The sequence below is a fragment of the Zosterops lateralis genome, assembly GCF_965231275.1.
Source record: "Zosterops lateralis genome assembly, chromosome: 4".
Classification (NCBI taxonomy): Eukaryota; Metazoa; Chordata; class Aves; order Passeriformes; family Zosteropidae; genus Zosterops; species Zosterops lateralis.
In genome coordinates, this window is record NC_139765.1 from 41,689,349 (window position 1) to 41,714,277 (window position 24,929).

Sequence of the window (24,929 nt, forward strand, 5' to 3'; positions counted from 1 at the left end):
ATTTTCCCGAAGTATTTTAAAGAATTCACAACAGAAATGTCTTAAAATGCTGTACGAATTAAAGCCTGTACTTAATTTTCTACTTGGAAATATGGAAGACACAGTAAAAATATATTTTACCCTCAGAATTCACTCACATCAGGCAGAAAACAGTGTCATCTTACATTATGCAAGCACAACTGAAGGTGTACTTTAACAGCATTATATTCATCAGCTTCTTAACACACCATACATGCAGTACCATAATATATCATGACATTTACTGCTGTGGAAAATGTTCATCCATTTTACCTTATTTTTAAAAATAAAATGTAACAAAGGCACAATAATGTTATTGCACAGAGTATATTTTGTGGATGCACAAGATTCATTACATGTTCAGTTCCTGCAGTATAGGAATGTGAACTAAATGAGCTGGTTTCAATTTTCATGAATTTCCTTCTAGAGGTTACTAATACTGCCTCACTTTTTTTTTTTATGGTGTACAAGGTTTTCCTTTAAATTACTGAAAAACAAGATATGAGTAAAATATTTTGTGGGCTATGTTCATTATAATATAAAGAGCCTCCTAAAACAAGTCATTCGCTTTCCATTTGAAGTCTGTATTTCTCATTCTGAAATATTTATGTTTTTGTATAAAGATCGATCTTACCTCTGAAACAACTTCATGAGACATGAGCCTCTGTATGGCTGCTAGACACAGCTGAGTGATCTTTGGTTCTTTTGTTCCACAACCCATCAGAAAAGGCTGAACCACCTCTGAGCTGTTCTCTTTCAATGCTTTAAAAAAGAAATATGGAAGCAATGTTTGATACTTTGAAAAATACAGTGCAAAAATTGTTAATCACACCTATTAACAAAAAGCAATCTCCAGTCTTAGAAATTTGGGATTTACACATGGACCACAGGGAAAAGCCACGTGAGACAGACATTGGGCTGACACAGCTCACTTCCACAACTACCCTGGCCAAGGCTCAAATTCCAAGTACCTTCTCCCTTACACACTCAAGTGACTTTCCAAATTCAAAACATCCACTTAAGAGTCCATGCGGTTAGCAAGAAGGTGTAAGGTTCTACCAACCCCAGAGCTTTCCTTGGCCTTGCCACAACACCAGTCTCAGGCTGTTTGCACTGTCCTTCTGCCCCACTTCACCTCAGCACCTAATGCAGGAAGTGACACAGCGCGGCACAGAGCGACATGCCAACGCACAGGGCAGGAAGGGGAAGAGCAAACTGCCACTGGCAAAACAGGAGGAGAAAGACACTAGACTGACAAAACAGGAGAGAGACTGGACTGTTTGTATTCTGGGTATGTTCACCTGGCTGTGAATTTGTCAAATGGAGTTTTACTGACAAAGGGTAGCTTCTTAAAATGCACTTTTGCCAGGAGAAAATCAGTTTCTATAAACTTCTCTCACCCTCTTTTTTTTTTTTTTTGTCTAAGGAGAAAGAGCTTCATAATGAATACAGCATTCTACACTGGCATTTGAAACAGTTTTTTCCCATAAAAGTAATACAAGAAATTTGAGATAATAAAATGTAAAAATATTAAAATATTAAAAATATGAAAGGAAAGCATGGCTCTGATTGATGAGTGGTTTTCTATTTGCAAGTATGTTTGTTGATTCATGCAAACTTCAAAGACTTTAGCTGCTCATCACCATTTCAGATACTAAAAATTTCCTCACAGTTTAAAGTTCAGTGTGTTCTTACACCGAATGTCATATTGTGTTTTAGTCCATGTGTAGTAGAAGAAATGTATTCATGAAAACTTCCACATGCTTTTCAGAGGACAGTAGTTACCACAAACAAAAAATACATTCTCACCTAAAAATGCAAACATGATCTATACTACTAAGCATCACTGCAGCTAATTTGGAAATAAAATTAAACAAGTTAAAACTACAAAAATATACTTTAGTGATATTTTCAAACTGAAACACTAACTCAGAAATTTCAACAAAAAGGATAGGCTATTATAAATGATGGATGCCAACTTTCTATAAGATAATAGTTCTTACAGGGTGATATCAACACAGTCCAGTTTCATCAGCCTCTTCAGAGCCAGAGCAGGCTCTATGTCCAGTTGATATTTCTGAACTGTCACTAAATTCTAACCATCAAGCAGAAAAAAGCAAGCAAAAAGATACCACAAAACATTCATTCTTAACATGAGACTCAAGATATAGTTCTGAATGGCAAAAATGGCATGAGTCAATAAATAACAAGACAAAGAATAAATGTAGCCTTTGACAATACTTCCTTCTATAATCCATTAAAAGCAAAAAACTCACAACAGAATCTATACAAGTATTTTTAATTTATTAAGCCGAAAAATCAATGTTTTGTTAATCTGCTTTGGAACCCATCTGGTTTTACAGCAACCAGGCACATGGGGTGATTCTTGGGGCTTTCTTGTCCAGAGGGTCTGGAGCTAAACTCGCATGATCCCTTCCAATTCAGAATATTCTGTGATCACATGATTCTGTGACTATTTTAGCTTCAGTCTTAAAATGCACAATGAATTTATTATTGCCAGGTCTGCCTTCATTTTGCTACCAACTTATGGCAGAATATATTAAAAAAGAAATCTCTTTTACTGAACAATAACAAATGTGGAATTTTTGGCAAGTATAACTTACCTGTTCATTTCATCAGCAAGATAATAATTCTGATTTTTTACAAGAACTCCTAAACCACAAATTTTTGCACATCTCAAAGCCACATGGAAATAACTTCTCAAATGTATCTCCTGTGATTTAAGCCTTCTCCTCCTCTGGAATTTCTCAAATTCTTATAAATAAATAATAAAGCACATACATACTGCCAAGAATGAAGACTTTGAAACAGCTCAACTTAACTTTTCCAAGAGAAAGAAAGAAGATGGATCAATGACCTCAAAGTTCTGGCAGGTTAAACATATCCCACCAAAAATAACAAAAATTTTTAAGATTTTAATAAAGATTTTAAGACTGCATCTATTTTCCTAAAAATTATAATCCTACACAATGAAATTATTCAAGAGAGCATCAGATCAGCTTATTCAAACAATGTGATACAGTTGTTCTTATCTATGTTAGTGAAATGACAGTTTACACATCAACATATTTTAAAAAATCATATCCTGATCAAAATATTTATTTGTATTACCAGAATGTCTCATAGATGTTCCTGAATCATCTAGTCAAAAAGTATCCACTAGATTTCACAATTACATTGTAGTATTTTGCAGTTTTACTATTACTAAAGTATATATATCATTTTTCTTCAGAAGATTTAAAATGTGAGACAGACAATCTCTTGACATTAACTTATGTAGAAGATTAGCTTATAATTGATACCTCAAAAAATACAAGAGTTCATAAAAAACTGAGTTTGCTTAATGACATTATGCTTTAACCGTGGAACGTTAGGATAATGTGCAGGCAAAGAACATTTTCCCAGCACAAAACTGTGGAACAGAGGAGGAAAAAGTTATTATCCTATTAGCAAAGATTACCTAATCAAAAGAACTTTTAGGACCTGCTGGTTTCCCAAACCTCTTAACAAGAAATCTGTGCAGGTTTTTTGAATGAACTAAATACTAAGTACATTCTACTTTAAACTTTCCAAGAGAAAAATATTTAAAAATTTTTACCAACTTTGAGAAAATGTTTCCTCAAAAAGATAAAAGCAAAGACTGCCCATCCATTACTAAATTGAATGATCTTTCCTATCTCTTTCCTTTGAAAGCAAAAAACCTGAAAATTTTGCAGGATTAGAAGCTAGCTTTCTAAAATGCAAATTTCTTTATGCAGTAATACATTGACAGCTTCCCAAACTACTACTAATTTTCTAACTACTGCTTTCCCTTTTTCATTTGTGTATTTTGATATAGCTGACATTACCTGGCATACTTTTCCCACTTATGTCAGCATTCATGACAGCAGTAAAAACAAAGAAAATAAACAAATAAAAAAGAGGCATTAAAGTGAAATACTGAGGAGTGGCTCTGTTAATTCAAATAATTCTAGAAAATGCCTCCTTTAACAGTATCTGATTTACATATCTCAAAACAAGATATGGTTTTGCAGCTATTTCACTGGACCTTCCAAACAATCTAGCATTTCAAAGATTTTGACTACATCTGAGGTAGACACTCAAGTATTAATGCAGGGACATTCAAATCCAGCCAAGGGCTTTAGCAGCAACTGCCAAGAAGCCAACTTTATAAAGCTGAACACAGTCAAAAGATATTGTTTTAAGCACTTACAAAGCTGCACTTCACGAGATGTGTCTTGTCCCCCAAGGCACTGGAACATCTTAAATTGAATGACCTTGTATCAGATAAAGATGGATTTTTGCCTGTCAGTTCCAAGTCCCCAAAGGCTGGACTGATACATAAATGTGGATCATACTGCAGAACTCTACACAGAACACTCAACCACAGCAGCTAAAACACTGAGAATGTAGGGTCCAAGTATTTTGTGTTATTTTTCTAAGTGGATTATTACTTTTGTAGAGCATAACTGAAAATGGAGCCGTTCCTCAGCATCCTAATACCACTAACAAGAAACAAGTAGTGTCAAAAAACTTCTATGCTACCAGAATTTTTGCTAGGTGCCCAAAAGTAAAGCATCAACAATACAGCACACACTAAAAGACATGTAGTATTATTAGATATATCCAAGACATATTTTTAACATTTTGATCTGTAACTCAGCTTTATTTTTCCTATTGCAGAGCAAACAATTACCTGCCAAAATATCTGTGTTCCGTGCAGCTATTGTTTTCACTTTTATTATTCCTGATTCAGCAGCCTGGAAGAAAAGAAAACAAGTAGTTTAGATGCTATAGCATACATCAATATCTGCAAAGAAATAAAAAAATATTGTAGATGAATAAAAAGGTATAGTCTCAGAGCAAGAAATGTGTTTGCAGCAGTTTCTGCCAGCAGAGCTAATGCAGAAGTGAATTTTTTGTTGCTGCTGGAATTCCTTTCTAGAATTCCACAGGAAAGGTTAAATTCAGAATTTTTAGAAATCATGATTCTCGTTATATTAATTTCCAGTCTTACGAATGCCAAAAAAAAAACACTAGTAAGCATAAACACTGCTATATAGTCTCTATACAGTTCCAAACTAGGAGTATTAAAATTAAACCCATCTTCCCCCTGGATTTTGGCTCCCAAATGTCCTGTACAAATTATCCCAGGTCAATGCCACAAAGGTGACTTGGTAACAATACTCTCTGTTCTTCCCAGCATGCCACAGAGTGCACAGCACCAGTTCCTCCCCTTTCCCCACAAACAGGACGCGGCAGAGCAGCAGCATGGTCCTCTCCCTGGCACACTCCTCCAGCAGGGCCGGGGCGGCGCGGGCACGGCGCGGCCGAGTGACAGCCAGGGCTGCCCAGCCCAGCCAGGACACCCCACACGGCCCCAAGGGAACTGCAGCTCCCTCTGCAATGCCAACAAACACTTCCCCGCACAAAACACTCAACTCATGTTCCCTAATGGAAACCAAGCCAAACTGGAAACATAACATGGAAACTTTGCACTTCAAAACTAGGACTTCTGAAGGCTTTGTGTACAAAACATAAAAGATATATTGTACATTGTGCCTTTCCAATTTTTAATTTCATTAATACACTGTAAGCCTCTGCAAAGAATTAAATAAATCAAAATAAATACAACAGGTTTTCCCAAATGATTGGATGCAAATTGCTGGAAAATACTGTTCTGCAAATTTGAAAGCACACTTCTCCTTTTATTTCAGCATTGTATTTCTGTGTGCTTTCCACACTAAACATTTCTGCTTTTCCTCTGATACTACTATTTAAAGATGTGTGCTGTCAACACATAAAACAGATTAGAGAAGCAGAGAAGGTGTGACAGCAAAAATATGAAAATGATAGTACATGAAGTTTAACCAAGTATTAATATTCTCTCTCCATCAGAATATTATTCAAACAAGATTTCACAGAAAGTCAGGTTAGGGTGACTGTATAAATTCACGATTAATTATTTTAATTAAGAGTTGATATACTTATTTCTCAAAATAGCTAAATGAGAAATGCAAAGCTGAGAGTTTTTTTGTTTGATTGGTTTTTTAAAATTTTTATGTCCCGAAACACTATAGGAAGACAAAACACTGCCTTAATATCATGGAGATTTATTCAATTTTTTCTGAACACAGATTTCTACTTTAAAAATAAAGTCAATAATATCCACAGTGCCTGATTAACCATAAAACTTGCTCAAATGAGCACAAAGCAACATGAACATATATATTTTGCATAACTAAAATAAGGTGTACCAAATGTAGGTCTCATTTATTTTAATTATATTAACTTAATGTGCTGAAGTTCTTGAGATTTAAGTCAAACCCTGTTCTTCTTCAGTTATAAACTGTCAGCTAATTGGAGGGGTTCTTGTCACAACACATTGTTCCTATTAATTAATATAAAGGATTTGTCACAGTCCAACTTCAATTATCTTTAAACTAAAGCTAATCACATCTACTGGCAATTGATTTCTGTCTTGCCAGGAGTGACAAACTCATTCTGATTTAAAGAAATATTAAGCCTGCTCATATTAGTGGCATTCACAAACACGATGCACTTCGCACAAAAATTTTCTAACATAATGCCTCTCAGTTGTTTCCATGTTGGCTTTATAGAAAATAGTACACTTGAAAAAAAAAAAAAAAAAAGGTAAACCAAAACAACTGGTAAATATAAGCATTCTTCTCCATGAGATACAGAAATTTGTACGATCATCTGCATTATGCTATGGTCTCTATTCAGAATCCCAGTTAAAAACGTTTACAGTTAGAAACTAATTACACTGCACACATCCTACAAAAGAAAAAGAAAGTACTCTATTGTACATGTAAAAGAGACAGCACACTAATATTATTTAAAAATACCTCAGTTGATCACAAATAGCCAACAGAAAACATGATAACTATAAACAGTTCTAATCTGTATACATGAATGTAAAAGTGTGCTTGGATTGCATCAATTTAAGTGACAAATTAAAATATGTATTCATAGCTTTTAAGTTTCCAAATTTACATCAATTACTACAGCAGTTTTCAGGACACTGCAACATGAGAAAGGGATCTTATAAAACACTAATGAAGGAGAGAGCCAGCATTATATTGTGTATATTTATGGGTATAGATATGATAATTTACTTTCACAAAAATATAAGGCATCATGTTTTTAAAGCAATCACCAATTTTAGATGTAACATCACCAGCTTCCTTTAGCATCACAACTCATAGTAGTCTAACAAGCAAGTCAGTTCCTTCTCTATTTTGAAAAGAAGCAAATGCATGTAATTCCTGAAACATAACAAAGCTTAAATGTACTAAAAACCTTCAGCCAATTAGATTTCCAATTCTGCCACTTTAATAACTGTGAAATGAACTGATATAAAATGTCTCAAACACGCCCCTGCCATTATTGAGTTTTGGTTCATGTTTCTCCTGAAACAACTGCAGCATCCAGTCTGGGAAGGTGAAATATTGACAAAGAGGAGAAATTGACTGTCGGTGATAGCACATACTCAAGTCAATCTCTTCCAGTACTTTGACTGGGTTTTAATCAAACAGTCAATAATCCCACAGCAAAATTCAACAGGACCCTTTGGGCTCAAACACTTGCCCCAGCATCTTTCTGCCTCCTTGAGAATTGCCAACTATTTGCTGATTATGTGTAAATCACCCTTCACAGAAATCAAAGAAAGGCAAATGGAGAATTTATGTAAAACAAAAAAAAAAAAAAAAATCAGGACAGTGCAGTTTCAAGTAGACTGAAAAGAAGTCTGTGCATAACATCTATCTCCTGGCCTCAAAGTTCCTCTCTAAATGTACAATCTGATAACAACCTTCACAGCTGCCTTGCAGACAGAGGTTCTCTGCACATGAGAGACCACAACATGGAAATTCAGAGACTTCCAAACCCAGCTTCAGGAGTTTTTCAGATCCAAAACTCTTCCCCTCTTAACAGATTACTCAGTCTTCAGTTGAAAAAGGGAAGAATTTTGGCCATCCTGTCATTAAATGTGCTGTGAGCATCTTCCCAATTTTTGGAAATTTTTACTTTGTTTAGAATCTAAAGCACTTATTGGGTACCAGAGGCAGGTAGTGTCTGCTCAGGCAATCAGGTAGGAAAGATTTAACGTATCCTCAAGCAGAACCAACATTCGCCAACGTGCAGGTAACCTTCAGAAGCTAAATTTCTCCACATCATATATGTGTACATATATTTAAAGATCTATAATTCATAAACAGCATATGAAGGTATTAGGATAACTGGGATATCCAACTCTACACTAATTCAGCATGGTTTAAAGGCAAACCATCCACACCTTGAGTAGGGAGCACGTCTAGAGAGCGCCAATTCTTCAAATCTGTCTTCTAGGACATCGTGGAAGCTCTTAAACCCAGCTGCAGCAGGCAATCTACACTACCTAGAGATACCACTAGAGCAAACTCTGTGATCATCATAATGTTACCCAGCAGACCAAGAACGGGACTTGTCCTGGCAGTAGGAAGAATAATGGCACAGCATTTGCTTGAACATTTAACTCTCAGAGGCCAAGACATCTTGGACCTCTGTTGCAATGCACACAGACAGGCAAGGAAGGGACCGGAGGGGCCAGCTGGGCTGTGATCTGACAGTACATCAGGTGCTCTGCAGTAATCTCTATGGATTTGCCTTTACTCTGGTAAACATGAGTTACCCTTCTTTTACTGAAAAATAATAACATAGTTAGCAACTTTTCCTAAGGGAAAAACGACACAAAATTCAAATCTAAAGTGAGAAAAAGCAATTGCCTCTGCCATAGCAGAGACATTCTTTAAAAAGTTTCAAATCTGGATTTTTAAAAAAGCTTTAAAAAGGGTAAACATGCTGATTGTCAAATGAATTTGTATCTAACAATTAGGAACAGAAGTCAGCACCTTTTTCACTTTATTTACCAAAATAAGACATATTCCCATAAGAATATTTAACATAACAATCAAACACATGCTAATTTCCACTAAAGATTGATCTAACATTAAAAATATTTTTGTATGAATTGCTAAACATGTTAGCATTGTTACCAAAAGTTAATAAAACCAAGAATTTTCACCGCTAATGCTTTTGAATGACCATTTGTGTTTTCATTGTACATTAGAGCAAATTGCTATCTCCAGAGACACTAAAATTGTTGTAACTTTTGCAGTCCTTACCACACAAGTTATTGATTTCTGTATTCTAAAAGGAAAAGCATTCAGAAACAATGGTTTGTATTGGTATTTACATTACATTGTTTGCCAATCTTTTATTAAGACTGGATGAGAGTAATATGCTCTCTATAGTCACTTCCATATCAATTACATGAAATAAAAAGAGCAATTTTTTTCTATCCATGATTGTCTGTCTTTCCAACTGGAACACTAACCTTATATCCATCAGTTTAGATAAGAGGTCCCCCTGTCTAAAGCACAGTTTCACTTCATTGTTATTCTGGCTTGCTGTGCAAAAGCACATTCTGGACCATTACTGTACTGCTAAACTATTTTCTGGAAAAGAACACACAAAAAAACTCCTCACTAAATCAGTTTCATGAAAGCACTCAAGTGTACCACATTTGTGTGAAAAAGCATTGTACTTGCCTTCTGTATTTCCATCTTCCTCCTCCTGAGTACAATTCCTACTCTGACCTTTCTCTTTTATATATACTCATTTTACATGTAATTTAAACTGGCAAAATGCCAGTTCTGATCTGACATTGCTGTGCATTCACAGGAGTTTATTACACTGAACAATTTATCATTTTGTTACAAAATTATCATAAATTAGGGGGAAAAAAAGCATTAACAGATTCTATCATACACTTTTTTTTCCAGCTGAAGATTTAAGATATGGCAGTTTATGTCTTTTGTTTTTTAAAAACACAAACCTTGTTCATTTCCAGTGCAACTATATTAGTTGCTTTCATATTCAGAGTGCTTTTTCACACTTGACAGGAGTGACTACTCCTCTGGTCCATTAATTTTCTGAAATTGTCAGTTTGCAGTACCAGTAGCCAATTCAGAATCCTGAAGGTTAACCATCACTAAAGCCAGGAGAATTGCCAGAGTTATCTGAAGTGCTCCAGAGCTGCTGCCTCTGGAGCTGCCTCACTTGACATGAACACAAAGATAAATACAAATCCTTAATATCACAAGTTTTCATTTGACAGTCAAAATACTGCACCTCAGCTGGAAAAAACACCACATATAAATTAACAGGTCGAATCACAACGCACAACAAAAAAACTACTCATTACCAAACTGCACTAATGGAGACAGGCAAAAAAGCTGACACCTGAAAGAAACACAAGCCACTTAGCAACAAGGTTTTAAGTTCTTCTTCTCTCTTCAACAGACAGAATAAGGATGTACCTCATATTCTATACTGTATTTTACATAAATTATACGGATACCTAAATATTATATGTAATACATAGTATATAATACATTAGATATCTATGTAGTGTAAGGCTATCCTGAGAGAGCCCATGTCTACCATTAAGAGATTTCTGAGTGATCCGTTCAAGTACCACACAACTGATTTTAAACCACTGAAACAGAGCACTGGTACTTGAATTTTAGTTACATACTTTTGACACAACAATTGTCATTCTATGTTACAAATATAACAACATCCTGTTTCAGAGCTTGAGGAGACATACACTTGAAGTTCCAACTAATGTTGCCTTCAGGTTGTTGATCACAAGAGAGGGGACTAGGCAACTTTTGAGGATTTGCCACGAGTACTATATTCAGTCAGCAATGTCCATTTGGCAGACCAGTTGACAGTTTAGGCATTACTTGAGAACTGGAGTCACCAAGGATTTCCAACTTCTGCAACAAGTTTCCTGGATAATCTTCAAGAAGCCATGGGAGCCAGATGGGAATTCAATCAGAGATTGGGATGCACAAATTTAAATATTTAGACTCCCATTACAATGGAGATTGTCTCTCCTGAATGCTCCCTAATTCTTAAAGCCTCTCCTTAAGCTAATTCAGCTGACCCACTAGCAGGGGCTCAATGCAGAGGCCTAAGCTGAGGTCTCTGTATCCAAGACAACTACACGCAGACACCAGAAGACCCACGCTCTTCTGGACCAGAGACTGGCAGCCAAGGAAGAAACATTACTGTATCTCAAGCAGCAATGTAGAACTCCTAGTGCGTAGGTGATAGAGGGAATCAATCCCCTGGCTATGAGACACTCTGAATAATTCTTTGGCTCTATTGACTGTATTTCCATAACAAGCCAAGCCTGCACAATCAATGAAGCCTAGACACCCAACATTAGGCACCTTAAACCTGCACTGAAAAGTGTAACTTGGAAAGCATAAAAACAGACCAATATACTGAAACTTTTAATAATTTTCTTAATTCATTAAATTGAAAAGTATTACGTGATGAAGAAATTTGACCTGTGGGCCTTATGTGAATCACTTCAGAACACATGACACTTCTTCTCAAAGACTAAAATGATCACACAAAACTTATGAATTACAGTGGATCGTGAAGCTGAGAACACATTTAAATATGTTTTCCCCTAGAAATGTAAGAATTCACTTTTAAAGACATAATTTTGAAAAAAAATTACAATATAAGGGTCAATATGGAATAAAAATCACTGCAAAATTAAATTAAAGCTAGCAGACACAGCAAGTGGTAAAGACCAGAATTTATAAAAGAAACTAAAAAGATATTAGGGATTACTGTTTTCAAGTTTCCAGCTCAGCTATGGGCTGGCAACTCAAGAATGTTACAGAGTAATCTCCAATCACATGCACAAAACACATGCTTTATTACAAGCTGCCTAAGTATGACAACATACATTTTACAGAGCATTGTTTCTCTGTTTCAAAAGAACTTTTAAAATATTAGTAAAGTGAACACTCATTTAAAAAACAAAACAAAACAAACCACAAAAAACTCTACTTTTCATCCTTTTAATGTTGTGAAGATCTGAAAATAAACCAACCTGGAAAGTTCAGTGTAGGTTGAATTCCCTGTGGGCTATAGTGTCGGAATTATTTGAACCATTTTATTCAAAAAATAAAGCAGGAAACCTAAAAACTTGGTTACTCCTACAGAAAATGTACAAAAGTTTCTTCTTTCCTAGGTTCATTTGGCTCATCCTTTTACCACTAAAGTAGTTTGAATGCAGAGCACTCGGAAACTATTCAATGCTAAAAGTACATCAAGTGACTCAGATGCTCAAATCACAAGACAGTTCAGCATGTAATTTTCTTTCTTAGCCTTATCCAATATGTCTACTGCACTATGTTCAACAAAATTCCTAAAATAATATTACCATTACAGAACAAACAGCTAACAAATATTCACACGTTTTAACTGTTCCTTCCAGTTGCATTAGGAGTCCTAATGATCACTCTGACATTATATACTAAATTAATTGATCTCTATCTTTTTAATATGTGTTTAACTTCCGCAATACATCCTCATGTTTAGTTTCACACAGCTACCCAATGACATCAGAGGTTCTCTAAAAAGGACAAGCCTCCCAATTAATTTTCTGGCATTAGCTTTAAAATGTGTTGGGTGTATCATTCCTAAACAAGAATGATTTAACCCAGGGGACTGAACTGTCATGTATGACACTCAATGCAAACAAGACTGGACTCCAAAGGAAGAAATGTAGAATAATGCTTGTCTTCACACAACACAACACATGGCCTCTCAGAAAGGGCAAATCCTACCTCTTGCCTCAGGCTAGTCCCCACCACATCTACTGTAATTAAATAATTTAACGTTTGCTTTGTCCAGAAGTCACTCAAGTTCCACCTTTTTAACTTTTATCCTATGAGCTTTGTAAGGCTACTTGCCTGCAAGAAGAGCTACTTATAAAAGAAGAAAAAATAAGGTTGCAAAATTGGATTCTATTCTTTTTCCTACATACAGCAAATTACAATACAGTTTCAAAAACATGCCAATGTGCCAAAGGCACACACAACTCAATAAGTAGCTAAGTAAAAGCAATGCTGCTCTTTCAAACAAGGACCTGGTAAAGAAACAGCACAGTGAGGCTACCAAAAGCTTTCTTCCAAGAGACTCAAGAGAGCATTTCTACTGACCAAAATATTCAAAGCTAATTCTGCGCTGCTCTTCCAGTGGAGGCAAGTTGAACACCAGTTCTTTTCCAACCCTATTACAGTAACAAACATCCTAAAACAGGCACCTACAGCCCACCAAACAACTGCCAGGAAAAGGGCATGTCCTGGCCAGGCCAAGCTGATCCTGCCACAGGATGATGCAGTAGCCCCTGTCTGCCCCAACATCACCTGTCCTCTCCTACCAGCACAGATGTGCCTGAAACTGTGCAGGGAGCTGGATAAGAATTAAATTTTTGTGGTATTTTTTGAAACTCACTTTCCTTTTACTGCTATTTAAAAGTCAAGAAAAAAACCTGAGACAACACAGAGACCACAAGCCTACCAGAAAGCTGCAACTGCTTGATTGGATCTGTGTAAACAACAAATATTTACATACAACTGGAATTCAGGCTGTGAGAAACTTTTGGGTATACTTATTTCTCATTTTAACTCCATTATTTCTGCCAATTATAAATATTTTCCCCTTGCATTCCTAAGATTTTTAATGCAGTAAAATTATCTAACTAAATCAGATACAGTGTACTGAACAGAATTTTCATTTTGTAGTCAGAAACAGCTGGTAATTTATTTAGGACACTAAGCCATTTTCAATTCTGTGATAAGAGAAAATTCTTACTCCAGTTCACTAAGGAGAGCACCACCAGCTTTCCACAAATGCAGCACACAATACCAAAACTCCAGCCACTAGCAGTTAAAATAGTTTATAAAGCTCTATGTGTGGGGTATGCAATTCAGCACAGCATTACAATACTTTCTAGTACAGAGCAAATCTCAGAGACCACTCTACTAAAAATGATGTATAAATGACCAAGTAGTATTGTTTTCTAGGAAAAACACCAGATTACCTTAGATAACATCAACACGACTGATTCCTGTAAAAAGACTGTTTCATCCTCTGTAATAATTTCAAGCTCCAAAAGACGATGTTTTATTTACACTTCCCTGTGAGCTTCTATCCCATCCATGGCTGGCATCCACTTCTCTTCAGGCAACAGAAATACACCATGAAAATACAAACATATTTTTCAGCAGTGTCATTATTTGTATGTCTGCCAGTATAAACGGGTTTGGCATATCAGAGACATAACCACCAATTCACTTGGTCATGGTGTATAGCATTCATGCCTAGGACACTTCTGTAGTCGGTGCTGATCTGAGGAAGTATCAAACAGAAAAAAACATCTAGCAACAAAGTGAAATGGGTTTCAAGCATAATAGTAACTAGTATTCTCCATACCCTTAAGAAAAATAAGTCTGTTATGTTATTTAAACCTCAAACATTGTCAGCAACATAACTTCAGACCTAAAGGTTCTTTCTGCAGCTCCCATTTTTAAAGCCTTAAATGGAGTAACCTGGGAAAATCCTACTCAGGTATTATTTGCAACACAAAGCACAGGCAACATATGGATACTTTGGAGCCAACCAAACATCCTGTTATTTCTCAGTTAAAAGCTCTAACTAAGGGGAAGGAAGTTGGCTACATATTTGTGCCCTAAATGTAACACCGGGAGTAACTCAGTAATTTCAACGGTTCTTAACAGATTATTGAAGTCGGCAAAAACCTCAGACTCTACTGCTGTAAGTTAGTGGACTTACAACTACACAATTTTCACATAAACATGACCTACTAAGAAAACTTTACAGACTTGGAGTAGCAGAAAGAATAAAATGGAAGTCCTCAAAACACTGAAGAGTTAAGTTCCATTTCAATAAGGGTTCATTAAGAGCTTACTTCTACTTCCTAACTGAGGATAAGATCTAGATCCCATGGTTGGCTGTCCCTTTCTCTTCTGCATCCAAACCCCACCCTCAGCCTCCTCCCCCAAAAGAACTCCAGCAAACTTCTTCAGCTTTGTCATGTACATGCTTGTTCAAAGAATCATTTAATATTGTTTTAGTCCCTCTGAACCTAAGAGATACTGAAAAGTGTTTAAAGTGTGAAAACTAAAACCCTTTTAATAAAAAAGGCTTATTTTTCTGATCATATAGCTGGTCCAAATCCTTACAGTATTGGTTAAAGAATTTACTCAAGTTAATCATCTGAGCAACAAGCAGAACTGAGAAGTACACTACAACTTTGATCACAGCAAACCTATCAGCTAAATTCACTTTGTGGAATTTTAATACCATTAATATAAAAACAAAACAAACAAAATAAAACCAGATCAGACAGCTCATTTTAGAAGTGGGTGAAGACAACAAATGAAAGCAAAATCTTTGACTATGTCAGACACTAGAAAGATAATGAGAAGTAATTTACCTTTATAAAGTACCTATCAAATCTAACAACTATGATCTACATCTCATAACTATTAATTTGGGACTAGGAGTTTTTCAATAGTTTTATACCAGTAGAGTAAGGTTATTAAGTGACAAAACCATACACATCAACTGCAACATAAACTTATAAATTACAGTGCATGCGGGAGAATTTAGTTACACTGCAAGTAAAAAAGTGAGACTGTAAGTAGTATGAATTTGTTTTTAAAAGCCATTATTTAAACATGGTTTAAAAACCTGGTGCTGTTTCAAACCAGTAATAAGAATATGCCATTCCTCTGATCACTGTACCAAATCTAATCATGATCAGACCAATAGCATGCAATTAAGATATCGCTTTGGCAGTTGAGATTTGACAAAAAAGGACACCCATTTTCTTTAAAACTAGAACCAAAAAAGGGCTTCCAGAAGTGAGGAAGTAAGATCATTTCCTGCAACTCTGTCATACATCCTACTGTAGGACTGCTTTTGCCTCAGACTCTGTAAGAGCACACAACTCTCAGGAGAAAGTCCTGCCTCTTTACAAACATCTTCCTGAACTATTCCAAAAAACCTATGCAAATCCCAGATAATTGTGAAAAAGTTTGTTAAGTGCTTTTAATGAAGAAAGCTGTACAAATTGCTGTCAATTTAAAACAAACAACACAGAAGTTGAACTTACACAAGAATATGATAAACGTGCTAAACAAGTATGAAGTACATGCAGTAGTGACTGTAATACTCAGCCACGGCAAATGTAATGAAGCATTACTAAAAATACTCGCTTAGGAACAACACTGCCCAACTCCTTTGTAGGTCTCAAAAAAAAACAAAAAAAAAAAAAAAAAAAAAAAAAAACAAAAACAAAAAAAAAAACAACAAACAAACAAACCAAAAAAACCCAAAAAAACATTAACACAGTGGGGAAACTTGTTCAGAGACTAAACAAGAGTCACACAGTAATACATAGAAGGCAGTGCAAGCAGCACTCCCATCTCCCTCCAAACACACAGATTTCTGTTCTACTGACCACAGCTTTTTCTTATTTACATGTGACCACACACAATTCCTCAGGACTGATCACAGCTTTCTCTTGTTTTTCTGTGACCACACAAAAATTTCTGAAACGCACCAGCATTCCTCTGCAAACTAAAATAGTACATAACAGGCTCTGCTACAGTGCGTCACTTCATGTCTTTCAAGACAAACACAGTCGCTAGCTTCAATTCAGCTGTTAAAGTGTATAATACTTCATACTACATTAAATATCCTATCACTTAATTGGAATTTAAAGTCACATAACACAGGCAATGCTTTTCTTATGTGTTTCTGGGTCTGCATCCTAATCTAACTTAATCTTTTAGTATTTTTCCTCCCTATTTCATAGAAAACTTTTTTAAATGCCAAGCGGCAAACTGCTGATAGACAAAAAGTTAAACTGACTATTAAAAACAGCAGAAAAACATATAGTTTAAAAGTATATTTTAAGTTAGCAAGAAAAATTCTTATTGTTCTTCAATTAAAGTAATCCTGCTCACAGAGATTACTGAGGTCTCAGGCTACACAGCATAAACTCAGATTTCAAAAATAAAACATACAATCCTGCTGGAATAAGTTTATTAAAGGTTTTTTTAGGCAGGGAGGAAAAGAATGTAGCCCAAACTTCTGTGTCTCCTAAGCTTCCTGGGCTGTGCCCGCACGGCTGGAAAGCCGCACAACCCCCAAAGGACGCGGTGGCGATGACGAGCGACCCGCACAGCTCACACGGCGGCCACGGGTGTGCCGTGGGGAGGAACAGGGCACCCCGGGCACCGCACCCTCCGAGCGAGGGGCAAGCCACAGAGCCAGGGGAGACCCGCGGGACCCCGGGCCCCCAGCGCCGCCGCAGGGCCGGCCGGGGCTGACACGGCCCTCCTTGGCCTGGGCCGGCCCGGTGGGCTCCCCGCGCCCGCCCGGTGCCCGGGGTGGCCGAGCCCCAGCCCGAGCTCGCCTCCGCCGAGTTCCTCTGCTCGGTGGTGCCGAGACAGCCGAGCTGAACTTTGTGTTTTCCCCAGGGCGCCGCGGGGCCGCCCCCGCTCGGCCCGTCAGCAGACAGTCCGCCCGCCGGCCCCGCTCCCCGAGGGGCCCGGCCCGGCCCCCGCCCCGCGGCACTGACAACAACAGCCACAGGACCCGCCACAGGCACAGCCCCGTCCGGCACAGCCCCGTCCGGCACAGCCCCGTCCGGCACAGCCCGCGGCCGTGGCGGTGGGAGCTCCCCGGGAACAGCCCCGGGCTGGGCTCTGGAGCAGGGGCACAGCTCCGCTCGGCCGGGCCGGGCCCAGGGATCCCCTCCGGAACGCGCCCGCCGCCCGGCTCGGCCCGGCTCGGCACGGCCCGGCTCAGCGCCACTCACCTCCTTGACGGGGGGGAATTTTTTCCGGCACTCCAGGCTCAGGCCCCGCAGGTCCCCCTGCATGTTTTCCAGCAGCTTCTTCACGGCTTCGGGGCTGCTGGTCCCGGCCATGACGCCGGCGGGCCGGCCCGGGCCGGGCGCTGTTCCGAGCGGGCGGGGGAGCACCGGTGGCTCCGCGGCCCCGCCGACACGTCCGCGCCCACACCGGAACCCTCCGGCCCGGCCGCGCCCCCCCGCTCCCACAATGCCGGGCGCCCGCCGCTTCCGCACACACGGCCGGGGGCGGGGAGAGCGCGGCCGCCCACGGGGAGGGAGAGAGGGGCGGAGCGGAGCCCGGGGCCCGGAGCTGTCCTGCCGGGCCGGGGCGGGCACGGCCCGGGGCCTTTTCCCCGCGGTCCCTTCCCGCAGTGTCCCCGGCTCGGCGCGGAGGGGCGGGAGAGGCGCTGGGAGCCGGGCCGGGGCGGGGCCGCCCTGGGGAGGGGACGAACCGCGGCGCTCCCGGAGGGTCACCGGGGAAGGAGGTGGCGAAGCTCTTTGGGTTCCAGCAGGAGCGGCTGTAGGGGCCGGTTCCCTCTGGCCAAGTCCAGCTCTCGGGAGCTTTTGATTTGAAAAAGCAAAAAGCGAGGTATACTGTTTTTCCTTTGAATGTTCTGGAGTTCCTGCTTTCTTTCCGATGCGAGTGACTCTGCCCTGAAACATTGCCCGGGAGGTTCCTGGGGTCTCCCTCGCTGGAGCTTCAGGAGCCGTCTGGATACAATTCCATGTGCTCTGGGGTGACCCTGGCTGAGCGGGGAGGTTGGAGGGGTGACCCAGCGTGGTCCCTCCGGCCCCGTTCATTCTGTGGCTCCTCGGGAGGAGCGAGGCTCTGTGCCCTTCTTGGCCGGTGTGTGCATGAGCCGCCCCGTGCTTTCCTCCCAGCGAAGCCAGGGTGAATCCTTGATTAGAAGCTTTAAAATAAACACGGGCAGGAAAAACACGAGGGCATGTAGAATGGTTGGGTCCCGGGTACCTTCCATGTCACCAGTAGTGTCCCTCAGAATTCCATACCAGCAATTTTAACCCATTTCTGAAGGTGGCTCCTGAACAAGCAGCTCTTCAGTCTCTGTTACTTGCAGTAATGCGGGGAGCTTAGGCCTGGTGGTGGCCTGGGGGCTTCCTTCTGGAGGATACCACTCATCATTCACCATAACAAACAACATTGCACCAAGATTTGGGTCTCTGCAATAATAATTTTTCCATATTCTTGGTACTGCAAATGCTGTACTGTGCTGGCTCCCTACCTGTCATCAGCATGGTTCTGTTCCCTATCTATAAACCCAGGGAGCTGAAAAACATCCATGAGCTTTGACATGCTGCAGTTTTCAAACCTGAGAGTCTTGAACAAAAAACTATGAAGAAGACAAATGAAGGACAAATTTTTACTGCTATACAATTTTAAAAAAATTCAGTAACAGCTTTTCTTCAGACTTTCTTGAAAGTCTTCAGTGTTACTCAGATAATGTTCTAATATTTTGGGTTTTTTGTCTTGTAACGAAAAAGTAAAAACTTTTCACAAATTTGAGCATCCCTACTTGTATGTTGAGTTTATTTACTCTGAAAACTATTGCAAATGTTATAGTAAACAGGCTGCCACTGGCACAGCATTGCCTGTACCCAAACATAAATCTTTAGGGGTGCTTTGTGAAGCAAAGGATGCAAGATTGTTTTATAAGTAATTTGTTATTTTAAGATCTTTATATTGTTCTCAATATACTGGCTGTTAGCTTGACAGAGCTGGGTACATGGATGTGACTTTTTAAAACTGTGTAATGCTGTCACAGTTGAATTAGGTGGTCAAGCTTTATGTGCCTTCAGACAAGGAATTAGGATTTCACCCCTGTGTCCAGTAAAAGCAAACATGATTCTATAACCTTGTTATACTTTCAAAGTGCGTTGGTCTGTGTATTCTCAAAAGCTTTGATTTTTCTATGCTTATTTTAAAAATACCCAAAAAATAAAAGCAACAAAAGAACAAGACTGTTGTCTTCAGTAGAATGATTTATATGCTTAACCAATGAGCATATTCCTAAGGATTTTCCCATCTTAGTGCATCTGTTCTGAGCTTCAGACCTGATACAATTCACAGACCAGTCCAAATACCTTAATAAGAAACATGGATTATTAGCTAGGAGAATTAATTAATTAATTAATTATTGACTATGCACATGTATTTCTTAGGTAAGCTTTAATGATTTACTTCCTTTTGTTGTTCGGATTTTTCCACTGTATTACTCTACATAGTAAGCCGTAGACAAATTGATATTATTCCCTGAATCTACTTGTCTTACTGTTTGCATACTGGAGATCATTTACATGGATCATACAGATCTTTTCAATTACTATCTTAGACACTCAGTCTATTCAGCATTGCCAGCCAAATACTGCAAAGATTGTTTGTGAGTTCGGAAATGAATCTTACAATTTGTAGAATTCTTACAGTTGTAGAATTGAAAACTCTTCTGGATCTGCCAAATACAAAAACTGGGAACGTGTGCCTGTATCTCAGACATGTCTCTTAAACAATGAGGCCATCTTTCTCATCATTTTGATGTGTGCCTTTTGTAAATGCAGAGATTTATCAGTTAATCTAAATCAGTGCAGTTAAACCAGCCAGGATCCTTTTAAGTGATTTGGTTGTGAGTGTGACTTCTGCAGTTGCGGTTCTATTGCATGTAGTCCTAACCCTCAGCAGAAGTGCTTGCCAGTCTTGTGAACACTTAAATTCCCCACTTACAATTCAAGTCACTTTTGATTCAGAAGGTGGCAGGGCACATGTGGACATCTCTGAGGGCATTTGACCAGCAAGCTAAGAATGCTAGTTAGCTGTTAAGCTGACTTAATTTGGAACAGTACACATGACTGCATCTCAGGCACATCTCTCAGCTTTTAAGCTAGCTTTGTATTGCAGTGCAATTATTATGTTGTGGTTTGCTTTGTTATTAAATTATATGTTATTTTGTGATGGGCAGTGGGTGATTGAAATAATTCCCTGTAGCTTCATGGCCCTAATTACCAACAAAAATGCTCATGAGACCTATTGTGACTCATTAAGTTGCCTTATGTTCATTCCAAATGATGCACATCAGTCCTTTTAATTGGATTAAACATGGGATAGCATTTTCCTGTATTAATTTCAGGTGTTAAGTCCTAGTTATAGCCCATTCTGGTAGATGTATGCAGACGCAGGGTTTGTATATGAGAACAGGGTTCTGTCATCATGCTGTATAGAGGCAAAACTATCAGATTTCATTCACTGTGGCAAAGAATTGGTTTCATCATAATGGGAAGAGTTGTCATTTTCCTCTGAGTTCACTTTACCTACACTCCTGTATTCTTCTGTAAGTGATATGAATCTGTAAGTAGTGACTTAGTACTAAACTAACTTCAGGATATGAAAAATCAGTTGTGTGGAAAAGTAAAGGTGTTTGTAGACATCTCTGGTGATTTTTTTTTGTACTGTAGAGGTAAGAGTCACAGTGGAGAAAATTTTGTCTCAGATTGAACATGGACACTTATATCAAAGTATAAGTGTGCATATATATATACATATATATATATATATATATACATGGATTCTTGTATCAAAGGACAAAGTTAAATTTTAAATTAAAAGACAGTGAGAGATCAATTAATACCAAATATGTCCTGTAGCCTTTTATAAAAACTATGCATTGTATTGGTCTGTGTTAGCACAAAGAAGCCCTTTACTATGTGAACACTCCAGTAGTTCCTTAAATTACAGACCAAAGAGAGTATTTGTTGTCAAGAGAGTATTTGTTGTGACACAAATGGATTAAAAGAAGTAATAAACTTCCCAGTAGTATATGGGATTCTTTGGAGATTTTTAATGGAATAGAAGTGAAGTCCTTGTTCTTTTAGGATGTAGCTGTGCAAAGAAGTTAGATCTACCAGCAGATTGAAAAGTACATTTTCCAGTGTGATCTCCTCATTCATTTAGCCTGTTTAGTTCCTTTCTGCATAGGGTGAGCATATGTTTACATGTTAGTACCCATTTTGTTTGTGTGCTTACAGTTAATACACATTTTATTTAATTTTCTTTGCCATTAGCAAACTGTTGGTAATTATGTCACATTTTGTTTAGGGTCACTCACAACAGTGTTAAGCAGCAATGCCCAAAATGTCAGAACCTATGATGTGTATTATGTACTCAGCAATGATTCCCTATTGAGTGCAGAACTCCAGGGCCTACACACAAATCTCTCAACCAGAGGCTTAGATGGTTCCAAGAGTCTCATGTAACCAGCCAGCAAAGCTGTTTTTCCAATTTTTCTTGCTTGAATCTTGTCCAAACAGATTCTCAATGCAATGGGGTTTATTTGTTTTTGGCTTTTTTTTTTTTTTTTTTTTTTTTGGTTGTTGTTTGTTTGTTTTTTTGTTTTTGTTTTTAATTGGCCTTTTGAGTGCTAGTAATTGAATCAGCTGAACCTGGTGACAGCTTTTGTGAGAAAGAACCGCCATCCAGTGCTTGAAGCAATTTACTGCTGTGTTAGAGCTGGCAATGTAACAACAGACCAACAGAGACATCATAATCACAAAACTTTATCAGCACCTCCCAAGCCCTTGACACTTTCCAGCTCACATAGGAAGTATGTGGCTGGCCTGGGAAACAAACATAACTCTGTGCTTTAAACTGAATTTGTCTTTCTTTCCCTTATACAAATAGCAGAATTAATATCTGTTCATCTGTGATTTTTCGCTGCATGATGTGTAACGTAGCCCATTCATGATATATTTTTTTTTCTGTCAAGTGTAGAAAATAGAGAAACAGATGTGGAGATGCTACTTGACTTACACAGAAAAACCCAACAGTGACCATCCTACACCTTAACAATTAGCACAGCATCAGGTCACAGCCAGCAGGTTAAGGAACTTAGTGATGTTGCCCTTGTGATCCAAATTTAACTTCAGTCTTCAGGAATTTTATTAGGAATTTTGGTTTAGAGATAAAGGCACAGTTGTGTTGAGGCAGAGCAGTTGTGATTCAAGGCATTTCAATAATTTGATCCAGAGCTCTTCCAGTGACCAGCGCATTCACCTGCACCCTCGGCAGACGTTTTCTCCTGGTTACTCATGCTGACTGAGGGATGTGTGACTTAAAAATGCCCATCAAGAATGTCAGTGATTTGCATTGTGCTGCAATCTCTTTATTTGCTGCTCTCTCATCTATTTGCCAAAAAACTCCCTACATCTCAACAATTTCCTTTTTGTATCTTCTTCAGCTTGTATAGAAATTATGGAAGTACTTCCAGATACCTAGTGACCTCCAGACAATCCACTAATCACAGAGCAATACTAGAGAGGAGAAGGGTGTTCCCCTGTGTAAAAAAATTTTTTTTTGCTGCAGCAGCAGAGAGGAGAAGTCACTGGATGCTTTCTGCAGGCTCTGGTGAATCCTCTAAGATAATCATTCCAGGTTGCAGCCCTGAAGCTGCTGAGTGATACCATTACTATAGAAGAGTTTTCACCAGCTGGATGGATGTTAGTTCCTTTGTGTTACGGGTGGCCTCTATGTAGCAGGGTCTGCAGTCATATCTGTAAACCACATAAAAATAATTATAGAAATAGCTGCACTCACTATGCTCATATAAGTAGCATGGAGGCTAGCACACCATGTAGGTATTCTTTTCTCACACTGCCACAGCTATACTGTTGGCATGACCAAAGTAATTTGTAGCTATCTCAGCCCAGCCTAGAAAAGACTCAGGCCATGTACTTCTGAGAGCTTCCAGCACAACTGTTTGCAAAGATAACTGAAGTGAGACTGTTCCATTCTATTACAGGCAGTTCTTTCTGTAAACTCCATGAGAATTAGAAATTTCTTATGGAAGAGATCTGAGTGAAGAACTGCTGCTTGTAGAGGCTTTGGTTTACCTTATGTGTTGCACTCATCTTTGTTTCTTTATGAAGATTATAGACTTCTTATCTAATTTGCCCTTGAAATAAATATTTGTAGAGGTTCATGTGTAGCTGTGTTTATAAGCAGCAGTCTGAGACAAATTTTGTTATTCAGGTTGGATCCAAACAGCTAAACAGAATGAACTTACTTCTCAGTAAGTTCTTATTTCTCAGGAAATTTGGAGGACAGCCAAGGTATCCAGTCATAAAATAGCTACCCAGATCACCTCCACATGTGAATAAGCATTCCCAATAAAGCAGGGCAATATCACTGTGTGTATCTACACCCTGGGTCATGTGCTAGCAGAGACGTCCACAACCACGGATGCATATGTGGGGCAATTATATAGTTGATTTCATTAGTTAATACTGGTAATTTGAGAGCATTTCTTTAAGTTGTATTCAGTATTTCTCAAAGAGCAGCCACTTGCTGGAACCTGCTCCCAGGGCACAGCTTGTCTGTCTCCTCACACCAATGCCTGGATGCGCTCTTGGCTACCTGCTGGCTAGAGCATAGGAAATTCCAGGTCTGAATACTCACTGTTCCACCTGAGAGCCAAGCCCTGGAGCTACTGAACAGATCATTAAATGGGATGTAAAACTTGTTCAGCCAGTCTGAAACCTTATTTCCCTTTGACAGCATGATAATCAGTAGATTCCTATGGCTGTTTATTTCTAAGGGCCTTGCTTCCCTGCTTCAGTCATAACTAAACCATGCCATGATCTAAGAACATTTGATAAACAATTGAATTATAACATTAGAAGTTAATGTATACTAAGTATTGATAGATTCTTTACCAAATTCTCTACTTCTGACCCACTCAGCCACACTTGGTTATGGGTGATACAAATGTCTGGTGGGCTTGAATGCTTCAGTTGGAGTCAAGATCACAGAAAGCAAGAACCAGCCTTAATAACAGTAAAATTTCAAAGAAATTTTCTTGAAACAACTTCCTTGTCCTGTGATGAGCAGCTGAGGGAGTTGGGGTTCTTTAGCCTGGAGGAGGCTCAGGGATCACTCACTCTCTACAGCTCCCTGAAAGGAGGTTGTAGCCAGCCAGGTGGGGGTCAGCCTCTTCTCCCAGGCAGCTTGGGACTGGATGAGAGGACATCGTCTTAAGCTGTGCCAGGGGAGGTTTAGGTTGGA

At 38.9% G+C, this 24,929-nt stretch overlaps 1 protein-coding gene across 3 annotated transcripts in view; it reads right to left on the reverse strand.

Moving 5' to 3' along the window:
- The window catches only part of MON2 (MON2 homolog, regulator of endosome-to-Golgi trafficking), a 64,711-nt gene extending 46,713 nt beyond the window's left edge, over positions 1-17,998 (reverse strand). Inside the window, exons 1-3 of one of the 3 annotated variants that reach the window (XM_083859854.1) lie at positions 17,828-17,998; positions 4,736-4,799; positions 653-780 (exon numbers count right to left, since the gene is read on the reverse strand). In XM_083859854.1, the coding sequence (XP_083715980.1) occupies positions 653-780; positions 4,736-4,799; positions 17,828-17,938 (303 nt within the window). In that variant the 5' untranslated portion in view covers positions 17,939-17,998. Of the gene's footprint in view, positions 1-652; positions 781-4,735; positions 4,800-9,436; positions 9,455-17,827 lie in introns of those variants that run through there. The other 2 variants (XM_083859855.1, XM_083859856.1) reach the window with 2 other exon arrangements.
- Positions 17,999-24,929: the final 6,931 nt, after the last annotated feature.